Here is a 13,994-nt window from a genome sequence, read left to right on the forward strand (position 1 = left end):
AAAGGAATGCCGGTGTTGCTGCAGAGTTCCCAAGGCACGGGCTGTCTCCGTGTCCATCTTGATGGCCTGGAGTAATACATCGACGGCCTTCCCGAACAGGTTGTCTCTGTCGAATGGCATATCCAGGACCCACGTCTGGACCTCTTGTCTAAAGTTGGTGACCTTGAGACAGCCACAGCAGAAAAGGCAAACCCTGTTTCCCCACCGGACAAAAACCAGTGTCCGCAATGTACAGGGCCACTGTGATGGCGTGGTCCGACACCACCTCGCCTTCCTGGAGGATCTTCAAAGCCTCGACCCGTTTGTCATCAGGAAGGAAATGCAGGAGCAGAGCCATCTTGTACCAAAGCACTCGGTCGTATCTGGCCACAATCGCTAAGGCGTTAGCTGCCTTGACCATTGTCGCCGCCGAGTAGATGACATTTCTACCCATGGAATCCACTTTCTTCCCCTTGTTGTCTATAGGTGCAGATGAAGAAGAGGAGTAGAGGTGGAGCCAAGTAACCCCACTCAAAGCTCTGGCCCCATGCTGCCTGCATGTTGGGAGGCAGAGTGAGAGACACGTGCAGTACCAGTGAAAATACCTATACCGAAAAGAATCATGGAAATGAGGTTTCCGTTGAGAAAACCATATATGCACTCACAACAATATGATGGTTATTTGAATGAAATCCCGGAGGAAGTGGGAAAAATGAGTGAGAAAGATGATTGGTGACGTCATACAGAATAAGAACTGACGCGCCCAGAAGAAGAGGCTGATGAATAGTGACATTCTATAGAATCAAATGAGGTGGTTTTAAAGATGAGCAACATTTCAGGCTCGAGATGAAGATGCTCATGCTACAGAAATAAATTAAGATAAGACATTTTGCAAATATACAGATGCAGAAACACAAGCAGACAAAGTATTCTTGAGGCTGGCTACGTAGTGAATAGATTGCTGTGATGCGCCAATGTATATGCATGGGAAATGGATGAACTATGGATGATTCCACAAGCACACTTTAGCAGAGCTTGGACCCAGTAAGCAGAAAGGCTTTTTAGTGTGATGCAATATGAAATTATCTAACAACAGATGTGAATCCAAGAAAGGCTTGGCTGGCCAGCACCAGGAAGTCAAGGCCACCGTGAGCTTGGATGTTCATGCAGAAGTTACAAAACTTGTGAAAAGAACGAACTTGTTTGAGGTGAGGAGCAAGAACATTGAAGACGTCAGAGGTTCATCATTTAATAGAGTTTAATACAGCAACATGCTCTGAAACATGGTCTCTAGTCACATGGTCGGATGAAAATAGATACTGAGTTGAGCTGTATCGAAACCAAGAGACAAGTATGCCTGTACTCCCTTTTATTCTCAGGCACAGAGAACATTTCCAAGGCCAATGTTCAGTGGGCTAATTGACTGGTAGACGGCAAGAGTGATGATAGATGACATGCTACTAGTGTATGTCGAACATTAGAGAGTGGTACGAGGGTGCCAATGTAACGCTCACCTGATTCCCGTAGAGGCGCCAGTCTTGACTGGCCGTATACCGTATCTTCAAAGGAGATGTGTAACACACGGCTGGCTCTTTGGGCTGGACCTCTGTGCACTGTATGTCTGACTCGAAGGGTAAGATGTCTGCAGATAGAAAATATGGGATTAAGGAACTGGGTCATTGAATGTCTCTCTCTTCTTCCCTTTCTCTTCTCCTGTAGAACCCCAAAGGTTAACGCTCTCACCTTAGGTAAGTGAACGCTGTGCTCTCCATCTGCCTCGGGGCAGGGTGCTGTAACCAGTTTCTTCACTGGATAAGGGGAGCAGGCCTCTTGACTTCAGAGGACTGCTGTCCGTCGTTTACTGCACGGACGGTAAGTTTCGAGTAATTCTAATGTCTTTAAAAGTCTTTAGTAATGATGTCTCTTGTTTTGCAGGGTTCCGGCGATGGCGGATGACGGGCTGAAGTGAGTTGAAGATGGAGCCCGTGTGATGAATAGAAGCGCCTGGAAGCACGTAAGTAAGCACTTGTTGCCTGCTTCACGATGCGCTCTAACTGTCTTTTTATTTTGCAGGTACAAGTTCGGAGCGGCTGCAGGGTGCCGGAATACCCACTGGGTTAGATGTGGAAAGGAGTAATGGCACGTGAGTATTAAAGTTCCCCAATGTCTTTAAACGCACCTTGTTTTGTCTTTCAGATGCGGGATGCAGCGCCGAAGGCCTCCGGAGCGTGCGAAGAGTTGGTAAGCTTTTGTCTTTCAGATGCCGGAATGCAGCGCGAGGCGTTGGTGACAGCCGATGGACCAGGTAAGTGAAGAGCTGTCACTGAAGACCGTAATGCTAACCTGTTCTTTCTTGTCTTTATAGGTGTTGCTGAAGACTGGATTCAGGATGGTAAGCCTTTTTCCTTAGGCCCAGGATCAGATGCAGAAGACACGATGAGCGTTCTGCTGCAGAGGATGCAGAATAACGCAAAGCAAGATTCATCCATCGGGTGTGGTTTAAATAGCCTCCTGTAGTGCTTAGGTGTCTCTTTCCACAGCCACGCCTAGGTAAGAAAAGAGTTCCTGCTTTCCAGAAGAGTTCCAGTGTTCTGAATCTAGGGAGTGGCTCCTGCCCCACCCAACAGGAAAAGTAGTTCCAAACAGAAGAGGATCAGAGGCTCAACTGGCAGGCAAGTAAGCAGCATGGTCTGCTGCAGGTAAGTCCACCCAAGCATTATGAGCCCGGCGCTTCCAGCGCTGGGACTGGGCATATTTATGAGCCTGGTGCCACTGGCGCCAGGACTGGGTCCAAAAGGTCCCAATTGGGACTGGTTGGCACTCGGAACCTGGGTTATGGATCTGCTTCCAAGGGAGTTGGGAAAACCCTGACCTTTTGGAAGCAGAGATCATGACAGCCAATCAATTATAGAGCGCCACGTAATAGAGAAACTAGTTTGTATAACCAATGGGACATTGTGTATTTGATGACGTTCGTAATGACCTGTACTAGAGGAAGGCTTAGTTGCCCACCTGATGTTAGAAACCCAATCACTCTCCCTGATATTTCGTATTTCTTTATTTATATAGCACGTCTGGCCCAAAGGCATCTGGGCGCTTAGCATGAAGTTACAATGCAGCACAATTTACAGGGTACAGTCAAGACAGGTCAGGAGAAAACAGAGTATATACAGTGCAAAATACACGTTACGCAGCAAAGTAAGGCTAAGTCACAGGAATACCACATAGGGATCAAAATACGCCTAAAATGCAGGATATATACAGAACATAATAATAGTACACAAGAGAATCTGTGGAGAGAATAGTTAGGAATAAGCAGGTATGAGCAGAACTGAGGCAAGGCCCAGACAATAGCTCAAGCCGATAGAGGGAGTTCTGAAGTGGTGAGCTAGAGTTTGGTTTTGCGTTTAAAGGAATGGTAGGAGGGTTCCAATCTCAGCAAGTTGGGAAGACTATTCCAGAGTTTGGTGGCTAAAACTGGGAAGCTGGACCCGCCTGCTGTCTTCAATTTAAACCTGGGGAGGACCAGGCAGTTTGTTTGGGCTGATCTTAGGAGTCTGGAGGCTGTGTGGGGGGTGAAGCGGCTTGCCAGATAGTTGGGTGCCTGGTTGGCTATGCACTTGTGGGTGAGGGCAAGTGTTTTCAAGGAGATACTTTGTGCAACTGAGAGCCAGCGTAGGTTACGTCTGGTATCAGAGATACGCTGCCCCCTGGGAAAGTTAAGGGCTACCCAAATGGCATTGTGCTGTGTAATCTGCAGTTTGTTTAGGTTTTGTAGACTCGTCCCCAGGTACAGGGCATTACAGTAGTCATTCTTTGACATAAGAGTTCTGGCCGTATGGTACAGTTGGCAGTAGACAGGAAAGGCCGGGATGCAGTAATAAGTTTGCATACATAAGCAGAAGCTGAACTAACGGCATTGGTTTGTCTTGACAGTGATGGGGTAGAATCAAGGTAAATGCCTAATGTTTTGGTACGACTTGAATGCTGGATCCGATTAGTGCAGCCGAGGGCGGGAGCCCAGAATGAGGAGCTCCGTTTTATCATCGTTGAGGCACAACTCATGTTGTGCCATCATCGCCTGAATGACCAGACAGACATCGTTCAAGGATCTGGTGTCAGCTGTGTGGTCAACTGTGATAGGGATGAGTATCTGGGTGTCATCAGCATAATTAGTGTAGGGGACACCCAGATAGTCAAGAATATCGAAGAGAGGTTTGGTAAACACATTATAAAGTGTCAGCGAGACACAAGATCCTTGAGGTACACCGCATAAGACAGGTGAGGGTTCAGCGGAGGCTGTGGGGGGAGAAGACACGCATAGACCTGTTGTCTAGGAAGGATCTAATCCAGGATGTGGCCGAGTCAGAAAAGTGGTCGGCAGATTTGAGATGCTTGCAGAGAATTTGGCGATTGACCAGATTGAAGGCTGCTGATAAGTCTAATAGCAGTAGGAATGCTAGCTTCCCTTGGTCTTTCAAGCCTTCAATTTGGGTTTTCAAAACAATGAGGGCAGTTTCATTGTCGTGCCAGGGGGGGAAGCCCGATTGCCTAAGGCAGAGCAGTTTCTTGGATTCCAAATACTCCTGAATTTGAAGGTAGGCGGCATGGTCAAGTATCTTGAGCAGGAACAGTACCGTGGTAATGGGCCTGTAGTTAGTGGGAATGCTCGGTGAAGGGTAGCTTTTTTGAGGAGGGGGATGACCAAGGCATCCTTGAGGTTGTCTGGGACAATGCCTGTTTTGAAGGAGAAATTTATGAATGTAGTGATAAAGGGGGCTAGCTTTTGTGTAGCCTCCTTAATGATGGGGGTTGGGCAGGTGTCCCCTTGGCAGTTAGAGGGTTTGAGTTTGTTGATGATGTTTTCAACTTCCTAGATCGTTAGTGGTGAGAAGGCGAAGCGTGAGAAAGTATGTGGAGTGGGGATAGTGGTACGTGAGGAGGTGTTGGGCAAGTGGTCAGAGTGAAGGCTATTTTGTTTGATATTAATTTTAACTTGAAGGGTAGCGATTTTGCCTAGGAGTGTGTTTTGAATGCTGGAGCACCAAGTGCTGTCTTTGGTTCAAGTGTCCGGAGGGGACGCTGGGGATTCAAGCTCTTTCAGGATCTTAAAACGCTCCCTTGTGTTGGATGATTCGATTATTGTAGGTATCTTTTTTAGCAAGGAAGATGGCCTCTTTATAATTCAGTGACGCTATTAAAGAATGGAAAGTATACCTAGATAGATGTTCCCTTTAAGCCTAGAACTTTCCCAAGTAGGTTTGTGTAGTTTGCCACGTAGATTGACGTCAATGATGATGCGTTTTTGCTATACAAGATATGTTTTTTATGAAATGCGGTGAGTGAGAAGATAGAGCGTGTTAGTTGATGTTCGTTGTACTCCCTGTTTTAGACAATTGATATTAAAACAGACTTACTTTGCCAACTTCCTGAGTCAGTCTGATTATTGATGATTGAGTATATTCTGCACCCCCATCTATCTCAAAGTATTGCTACCCCACCTTAAAGGGCCTAGTGTTGGGTACATGGGTTCAATGGAATGGAAGGATCCCACTTCATCTGGTGGAGAAGCTCTCGGCTGTGGTGACGGAGGGTCTCCCATCCGCTTGTCATCTGTGTCCGTTGTCGCTGTGTCCATTCCCGTTCCCCTAAGGGGTGGGCAGCGACGGTTGGAATGGAGGTGTAGGATGTATCTTCCTCCTCTTCGTCAGCGGTTCCCCCAGTGTCAATGGGGTCACCAGCGTGTGGAGGGTCGAGAGGATGTCCTGCGAAAGGTCTCTAGGAGGCACCTGGGGAGCAGGGTCGCTGGGCCCAGCGCCCATGTCATCATCCCAGTCAACGGTGTCACCCTTGTCGACGTCGCCTCTGGCGGGCATCGTCCCGACGTTCCCATTGCCGTCGTCACCACCCTGAATGGTGTGGACTGAAAGTATCTCCTCCTCGTCGGAAAAAGAAATATCAGTTTCTTGGAGTTCCCCCCGCCCCCCTCTTTCTTCGGGTCCTGAGGAGTCGGTGTTGGGCTGAGGTCCCACATCCTCTTCTCCAGAGTCTTCTCAAACGGCTTGGCCGAAGCCTCCCTCCCTGGAGGAAGAACCACTCTGGCTGCCGTTGGGGTACCCTGGGACGGGTCAGTCCCTTTTGTCTTCGAAAGGGAGGCCACACCAGCCAACTCGATCGAGGAGGACGATTTGGCTTGGTGCACCAGAGCCTTCATGGGCAAGCTGGACCCCTTGTCCTGCTTGGCCTTCTCCTTCACGGGCAGGTCGGGTACCATGACCTGACTGGCCTTCTCCTGTTTGGCCTTCCCTGCAGGAGCCGCGACCCTGACGGAAGCAGTGATTGGCCTTGTGTTGGGCCCCCATGGTTGGAGCACCCTCAAAGGACTTAGAAGCCCGCTCAGGGTGGCTGGATCCGGAAGAGGCATACCCCTGTGAAATCACCCAAGGTAGAGGCCCTGGTCTTGAGCCACGTCGCCAACTGGAGGGGTTGATTCCTCATCGTGCGCTTGGTGAAGCCACAGCAGATCTCACAATCTTCTTTATGCGTTGGGTATAGGCAATACAGGCACTGGGAATGCTTGTCGTCCGTGAACACATTCCGCAAACCGCAGCTGGAGCACAGCTTGAAGAGGGAAGCGCCGTCCTTCTCATCCGACATGACCCGCGCGGTGTAGGCCTGACAAAGTTCTGGAAGCTTCCAAGAGGAACACTGGACTATTTCTACCCTTAAGGGGCATGAAAGATGCCGGAAAACGGGTCCCCCGTTAATCGGAAGGATAATCGATGGATCACAAGGGCTTGATTGACCGAAAAATAGAGTTTTCCTATCCAAAAAGCAGAAAAATTCCCAACACTTGAACATGCAGTAAAAATCTGAAGATGGCTGTCAGAGGAGGGGCTTAGGGAGGGGGGTAACCATTCTATTGTAATGCTTCTCAATCTATTCAATTTTTTAAAAATGCATTCAAATCAATACATGGAATAGGATCACAATATCTCCAGAGCATGCTTCAATCTAATAGACCGTCCAGAATACTCCAGTCACTGAACACCACCACGTTACGCACTAGACGATATAAACTGTCTAGGGCCACGGGACGATCATTTCAGGTCTCAGCCACGAGCTATGGAATTCCCTCACAAAGGCACTCAGCAGCATTCATCAACTTCTAAACTTTAGTCGCAAACTCAAAACCTTTTGAATTTTAATTTGAATTTCCCTGGACAGTGTTGACCAGTTGAACCAGCACTTTGATACCATTCTGGTTGTAGGGGCTATACACTTAGAAAGATGCTTAAGTAGTGGCAAATGGAACTTTCAAGAGTGGTAATCTGCTGAACTGAGTTATACTCTAAATGTTTACCGATATTGTAAATTACTTACAATTTGTTCTATTCTCCCTTTTCACTAAATGATTTATGTTTTACTAAAGTAATAGCTTTAAACCATTTTTTACTTTCCAACAGTTTGTGATAGACTGTGAAACCTGCGGTGAAGTGAAATCTCTACAACACTTTGTTGCAATGTCTTGCATATAAATGTCAAAGAATAGTGCTGAAGGAAGACATGAGGAAAAAAGAAACAACGGATGTAACTGCAGTAAGAGCGGAAATAAGAGGGAAGGCAAGCAATAAGTAGCAAAGGGAAGATCAGGCTATTCTGAGATAGATTCAAGAAAAGAAAGAAGTGTTCACCAAATGATAAGTCAGGATGGTAGGGCTGGGGTCTCCCTTCCCCACATTTTTATTGCACGGGACAAGGCAGGACCTTTGAGCACAGTACACACTGCAGGGCCTCGCCAGCACAAGGTTACAGTTCCTTTTAACGATGCCAGGACCTTCTGGGGACAAGTCTCTTTCCTGCAAAGTCTCTTGCCTAAGAAGGCATGCTGTACCATAAACAATAAGCAAACAAAAGTTCCATGGCTAATCTCCCGCGTTGGACGATTGCTCTTCGCCACCTTTGGATCGCCCTCAGCAGGGCTCTGATCCTTCTTGCAATGTTAGCCTCCCTCAATCGGGTTCCCTACGGCCTTTCACTCAAAACATATCGTTCAACAGTCTCAATGTCCTTTTAAACTATGCTTTGAGGACATAAATACGCGAGGTTCACATTTGTCACAATGTTCATGGGCATATCCCAGTTTACCCTTAATTCACAGGCATCGCTCTGTCGGGTTCCCATTTGCCAGTTAATTATTCGTTGCGGACATCCGTCAGCCGGGTTCACATTTGTCGTCGAAATGTTCATGGGTGTTTAGGCAGGACTGGTTTTCCAGCCCCGAGTCAGGCTTTCTCCTAAGCCTCAGTCAGGCTTTCTCTTAGCCCCCAGTCAGGCTTCACACACATTCACAGTTCGACCAGTTTTCACCAATGTGTCAAAAACTTTCGAGTGTATGAGGGGTTTTGCTCGACCCTCGAAGGACCACTTTGACACTTCACACTGGCCTCTCCTAAGGCCTCTTGGTTCTTGCAGTTTCAACAAACAACACAACCCACAAAGTCCTTCCCATGAGCGCCCCGCACAGTGGTCGAAGTGTATGAAAAGAAGTAGTGGAGCTATGTTCCCTACTGGTCTGCACCGCTCCCCGCAAATGCCATCGCCACTCCCCCGCCCATGCACAATATAAACCCCCAAATGAATGTGCCTTCAGTTTAAGGGAATGTTCAGTGCATTGCACTGAAAGTGCAAGTTTCAACAGCTTCCTACACTTATTTTAAAACGAAACTGTTCCGGAACAGTTTCTTTTTAAAATAAAAGTATAGGAACGGTAAAACTTCATTAAAAGAAGTAGAGGAGCACCGCTCCCGCCCACTTCGACCACTGGCCCCGCAATGCCCGAACACACTGCTTCTGAACCTTCTACTAGGGTTTCTTTAAAGTTCAATTACACAAGTTCATTGTTCAACAAGGCTGCCGCCTGCAACCTTGCATCTAGCACGGTTCGGTTTTGCTGTCTTCTCCGATTCACTGGCTGTGCTGAACTGTTGGCGTTTATCTCGGGAGTCAAGCACAGCAAGCGCTTCTCCCAATTTGGCTATCAACGCGGGAGGGCCCTGTGTGTCGCTGACACCTGTCGCACCACATGCCAGCTGGACTTCCCGGTCTTATGAGGCTTTGCGGGTCTGAGTTGAAAAGGGCAAGGGCAGTCCCCCACCCAACCCCTTCGTCATCCCTCCAGGTCTCACTGCCTTTCTCATCCGTTTGAACTGCCGGTCCGGTGTAGCCGTTTCCTCTTGCGTTCGGCCTTGCTCAAAGTGTGCTCTCTTGACTCGCCTTTTATCCCTGTGGGGAAGGGAAAGGACCATCAGGTGTGCATAGTTACTGTTAATTGCCTGACTGCCGGACTCTTGTGTTGGGATATGTCAGGTAAACGGCTCTAGTGTTAGTCCATCGTCTTCCACGGTGTAGGAAAGTGTTTGTGTCAGAAAAGGGAGGCAAGGGTTAGCACTTCTGAATATCCGACGGGGTAGGATGGGGAAATAGTGTACCACGTCTGACCCATCGGTGTCTCACCCATCAGTGTCTCACTTCCACTCCGCAAGGCCACCCCACCCCCCATCCAGCTGATCCTGCCACACTGGTCCATCCCCAGGAACTGGCTCCAATAGTAATGGCCGTGTCCTGTCCACCCGGATGACAGATCCCCGGGGTCTAGTAAGTGAGACACCTTCAGGTTTCTCACACACCCTTAACAATGTGGAAGGCTTAAAGGCCTGACCAATGCAGAGCCAAAGATGTGCTCATATTCTTGATGATGCACAGGATGACAAGGCTAAGCAGTTCAAAACCATTGCGGTGGTGATTTGGTGCAGTATAAAAACTTTGCAAGATAAAGCAAAAAATAGAAAGGTTTGGCAAAACGAAAATGTAAATGTTTGCTAATTTTTCACGGTGTCACGAAAATGGCAAATGTTCATTTCTGAGATACAACCACTCCCAACTGTTGATAAAAGATTTTTCAGGGACCAGATTACCTAACATCTGAACAGGAGCAGAAAATTAAGTAAATGCTTTGACAATACAAAATGTAGCAAACCAGTTTTGCCACACTCCGTATCATCTAACAATGTTTGCACTGGGGCAAAAATGAATGAGGCTACTTTTTGTACTAAGTTTCAAGCATAATATAAAAAGCTATCTATTTACAAAATTTATTTTCATGTTCCATAGCAAACTTAATAAACAAAACACTCCTTTTGGCCCTAGTGAAATTATTTTAGATAATATGAGTTGGGGTAAACCAGTTTGATCCATTTTATATAATCAAAGTAGCAAAATTGGCACCAAATTTGCTGGGTCCATTTTATTTGGTCAAGGGAAACGTTTTGATTATCTGCACCCAGGTGTGCAAGCTGCCCAGATCACGTTCTTGCCTGTGAGTCCATTTTGGAGCAAATTCACTTCTGTGTGACGCCCATTCTCTGCACTTTGGCTCGCTGGTTGTTGCCTCCTTCAGTTGCGACTTTGGGAGCACTGCTGTTCATTTGTGGCCGATCCGCTTCCTGCACCTCCGTCCCATGAAGTGGCCTTACTGTGTGTGGCATAGAGTGATTTACAAGCAGGAAAGAGCCACAGCTTTATGGCGACATTCATGTAACACTCCATACACATGAAGCTCCCTACAGCTCCTAGGAATCCTTCACTCTCCGAAAATATACAGATTTGAAAGTGAGCCCCCCCCCCTTTATGAATGCCCGTCTCGCAACCCATCCTTAAACATGGTCACAGACCAATAGCATCTCGTCCTGCACTTTTTTCTCTAACTGCATTCACCTTTCACACAATCTATCCTAGACAGAGGCACACCTGGCCTCTCGACTTTGTCAGGAGCTTGTTATGTGGAATAATTTAAAAAGGTAATCCCATGTCAAAAAGCCACCACAATTTGATTAGGCGGCTGCAGCACATTTCAAGCTCACCATGCACCCACATGGACACACTATGTGTCATTAACTTCCTATTGTGCCTCTAAACCGCTTCATATGGGCAATTACTTAATTTCAGGTGTAATCTCTCTAAGAAATTGATAACGCTGCAAGGGCAAGCTCTACATTTAAGAAAATTTGCACTTGCTGAATCCCATCCTTCTTTCAGTGTCGCAATACTATGGTGTCTGATTCTCACATGTAATACAACAGCTGGCCAAATAGGGCATGATCTTAGGGCATAGTCTGCTCATTATACAATTGGACCAAGGAACTGTATTATTCAGGATGTTTCGTAAAAGCAAAAAAAACACTTTCCTTTTTTTACCTAGATCTGGAATAGTAAGCTATGCCTCTAGGTAGTGAACAACCAGATAATGTAAATAAGGAACATACTTATAATTGGCTACCCTCAGAGTTGGTTCCCTTAAGTTTCACAAATATAGATCCATATAAAAAAAAGAGTATGCAAGCCAGTGCCAAGACACCGGTTACCATATCCCATCGACACGTGTCCCTCTGCATTAAGGCAGTACTTCTTGAGTCAACCGAGAAGAAAACGGAACACACAACCATTGCTTACCTTTAGATCCAGAGGGCAAGGATAATTACATTTCACTTGATTAATATCCGTCTGTTCTTCCCACTTGCTTCTTGTTACAAACTATATGCACCTTCTTGCATGTCCTAATCTTGGACTGGGCCACCTTCTGGTGTAGGGTTGGCAGTCGCAGAATTACTATTAAGAAAATAAACATCCACACCAATACAAAGCATTCCCCTCTGCCAGAATTCCACCCTGCACTTGCAACCTCCTTTGTCGCATTCCCTCCCACCTTAATAAAGCTTGCTGTCATACACCAGAAAAAGACAGTACTACAGTTAATACTCCAGAGACAGTCCTTTCTGTGTACCACTGAAGACAGTCCTTTTTTATTTCCATTGCCGGAGAGGTGGGTCATAGGGGAGAGGTGCAGTGGGAAGGGACCTTGGTAGGAGGGAAAGTATTATGAACAGAATTAACTGGGCTCCGAAGAAGCAGGAAAGAGCCATACTGGGTGGGGTGCAGGGGCAGAGGTAGGGGAGAAGGCTACAAGAACTGCAGTGGACCAAGACCAACATGGGAGGTCAGATGGGACTTGGGTATTAGGGGAGGCAAGGCAGGGGAAGCTGAGGGGGCTGTTGGCAGGTGAACACCCCACATTCAGAGAATGCACAATAGATGTTGTGGGGGAAGAATGTTGTTGTTTATAGGGAGCAGTGTCCTCTATTAAGGAGCAGATGCCAAAGGGAAATGGACAAGCAGCTGCAAGGGTGAAACATCTGTTAATGTCATAGAGGTAAGGGGAGGCAGGAGGGTTTGGGGCGGTCCTGTTCTTTGATGTTCTACTGCCACTTAAAAGGTGGTCCTCCATTTACTACATTACTAACATAATGATCATTATAAAGTAACTCAAATTAAACTTGGTGGAAGTAGAGCATATATTTGCTAGCTTTTCTCCCGGTTGATGATCATGCAGTGCATTGTTGCCAATGGCAGTAACCATGATCGACAATTAGAAGTGATAAGGTATCTATTATTCATACCCATCTTTACTGCATCTGTTTTCTGCCCTCTAGGCCATCTAATGCTTATGGCATTATTTATGCAATAACCTTAACAATTACCAATGGATGCTGTCATTAAGTTAAGGTAATGTGTGTGTTCCGAAAATCTCGTCGAAAGGTCTGTGTAACTATAAATGCAACATCTGATGGTGGAAACCACTGGAACAATGTGCTATTTAACCACTTCGCTGCACAAGACATGTCCATCCATGTCCTGTGCAGGCATTATTTGTTGTGCAGGACAGGATTACCAGAAGAATAACACTGAGGATAAAAGTGACGGTCAATACAACGTTCTGCGCTAGAATGCAGGTCTGTTACTCTTACCAGTATTTACTTTTGAAGTTATGTGGGCAACATCAAGTTTCTGGGACTTGCCAGACAACCGTGCTAAGGAATTTCTGGTAAGCGGCTTTGGTACATCGGGTGCCTTGCAAATTTTTGAAACTGGTGCAAAAATACCTAGGAGAAAAAACATACGTGTGTACTTTTTGGTTTTGTATGAACATGGTAAATTAGAAGTACGTTAAAAGGGCTGCAAAATGCATGTTCAGTTTTAACTTCAAAGCATTTGCTCATGACCAGTCCTCCAATTTGTTCCTGACTATATCTTCTGAGTATTCCTTGAATGCCACCCACTCTCACACACATTTGTCCAACAACAACATTTGAGTAGAGGTGGGCAAGGAATGGTAGGAAGTTATTATTAATCTCGAGTAGACAAAGTGTCTAACCTATAGGTTACCTTGACAGGAGGGGTTTCGCAGACCCCACGTCATACATCATGTAGTGGGGAATGGTACCCGGTTCCCTTGACCAGGCAGGGGACTTTGTCAAAGTTCTTATTACATCCACATTCTCCACCTTCACAGCGATGAAGGAGGTTCATGTTGGGTATTCAGCGTGCATGTCTATAGCATCTGCAGTACTTGATAAGCCCTGGCTGGCCTCATGTAACAAGGAATTCTTACCATCATTGGCACCAGACATCACAAACACATCCCGTGAACAGGGTCAGTTGCAGGCAACCATAGACTTTAAATAATCACCCGTCTTAAAACCCTCATAGCTGATCCAAGATGCTGTCTACTGTGAGAAACCTGAAGGTGTCTCACCCGCTAGTCCCCAGGGATCTGTCATCCAGGTGGCCAGGACAAGCATGGCCATCGCTTTTGGATCTAGTTCCTGGGGGTGGACCAGTGCGGAAGGATCTCCTGGATGAGGGGTCCTCAGGGAGTGGAAGTGGGACACCGGAGGGTTGAGACGCGGTATCCCCTTCTCATTAACACCTTTTCACCAACCTACCAGGTAGGATACCCAGAAAGTCTCCCCCCCCCCCCTTTCCGACACAAACACTTTCTAACAGACAGTTCACCATGAGCAACAATGGACTAACGCCAGAGCTGTATATCTGAAATGTCCCAGCACAAGGGTCAGGCAGAGTCAGACAATTGCTGTTAATTACACACACCTGACTTC

At 46.7% G+C, this 13,994-nt stretch overlaps 1 protein-coding gene across 6 annotated transcripts in view; it reads right to left on the reverse strand.

Annotated features, from left to right (window-relative positions):
• The window catches only part of CLIP4 (CAP-Gly domain containing linker protein family member 4), a 609,451-nt gene that overhangs the window by 274,281 nt on the left and 321,176 nt on the right, over window positions 1–13,994 (reverse strand). For 3 of the 6 annotated variants that reach the window (XM_069608713.1, XM_069608712.1, XM_069608710.1), the window contains exon 9: window positions 12,843–12,977. The exons of the other annotated variants lie outside the window; for them this stretch is intronic. In XM_069608713.1, coding sequence (XP_069464814.1) covers window positions 12,843–12,977 — 135 coding nt within the window. The remainder of the gene's footprint in view (window positions 1–12,842; window positions 12,978–13,994) is intronic. 6 annotated transcript variants of the gene reach the window in all.

Source organism: Ambystoma mexicanum, chromosome 4q (assembly GCF_040938575.1).
Source record: "Ambystoma mexicanum isolate Mex_15411 chromosome 4q, UKY_AmexF1_1, whole genome shotgun sequence".
Lineage (NCBI taxonomy): Eukaryota > Metazoa > Chordata > Amphibia > Caudata > Ambystomatidae > Ambystoma > Ambystoma mexicanum.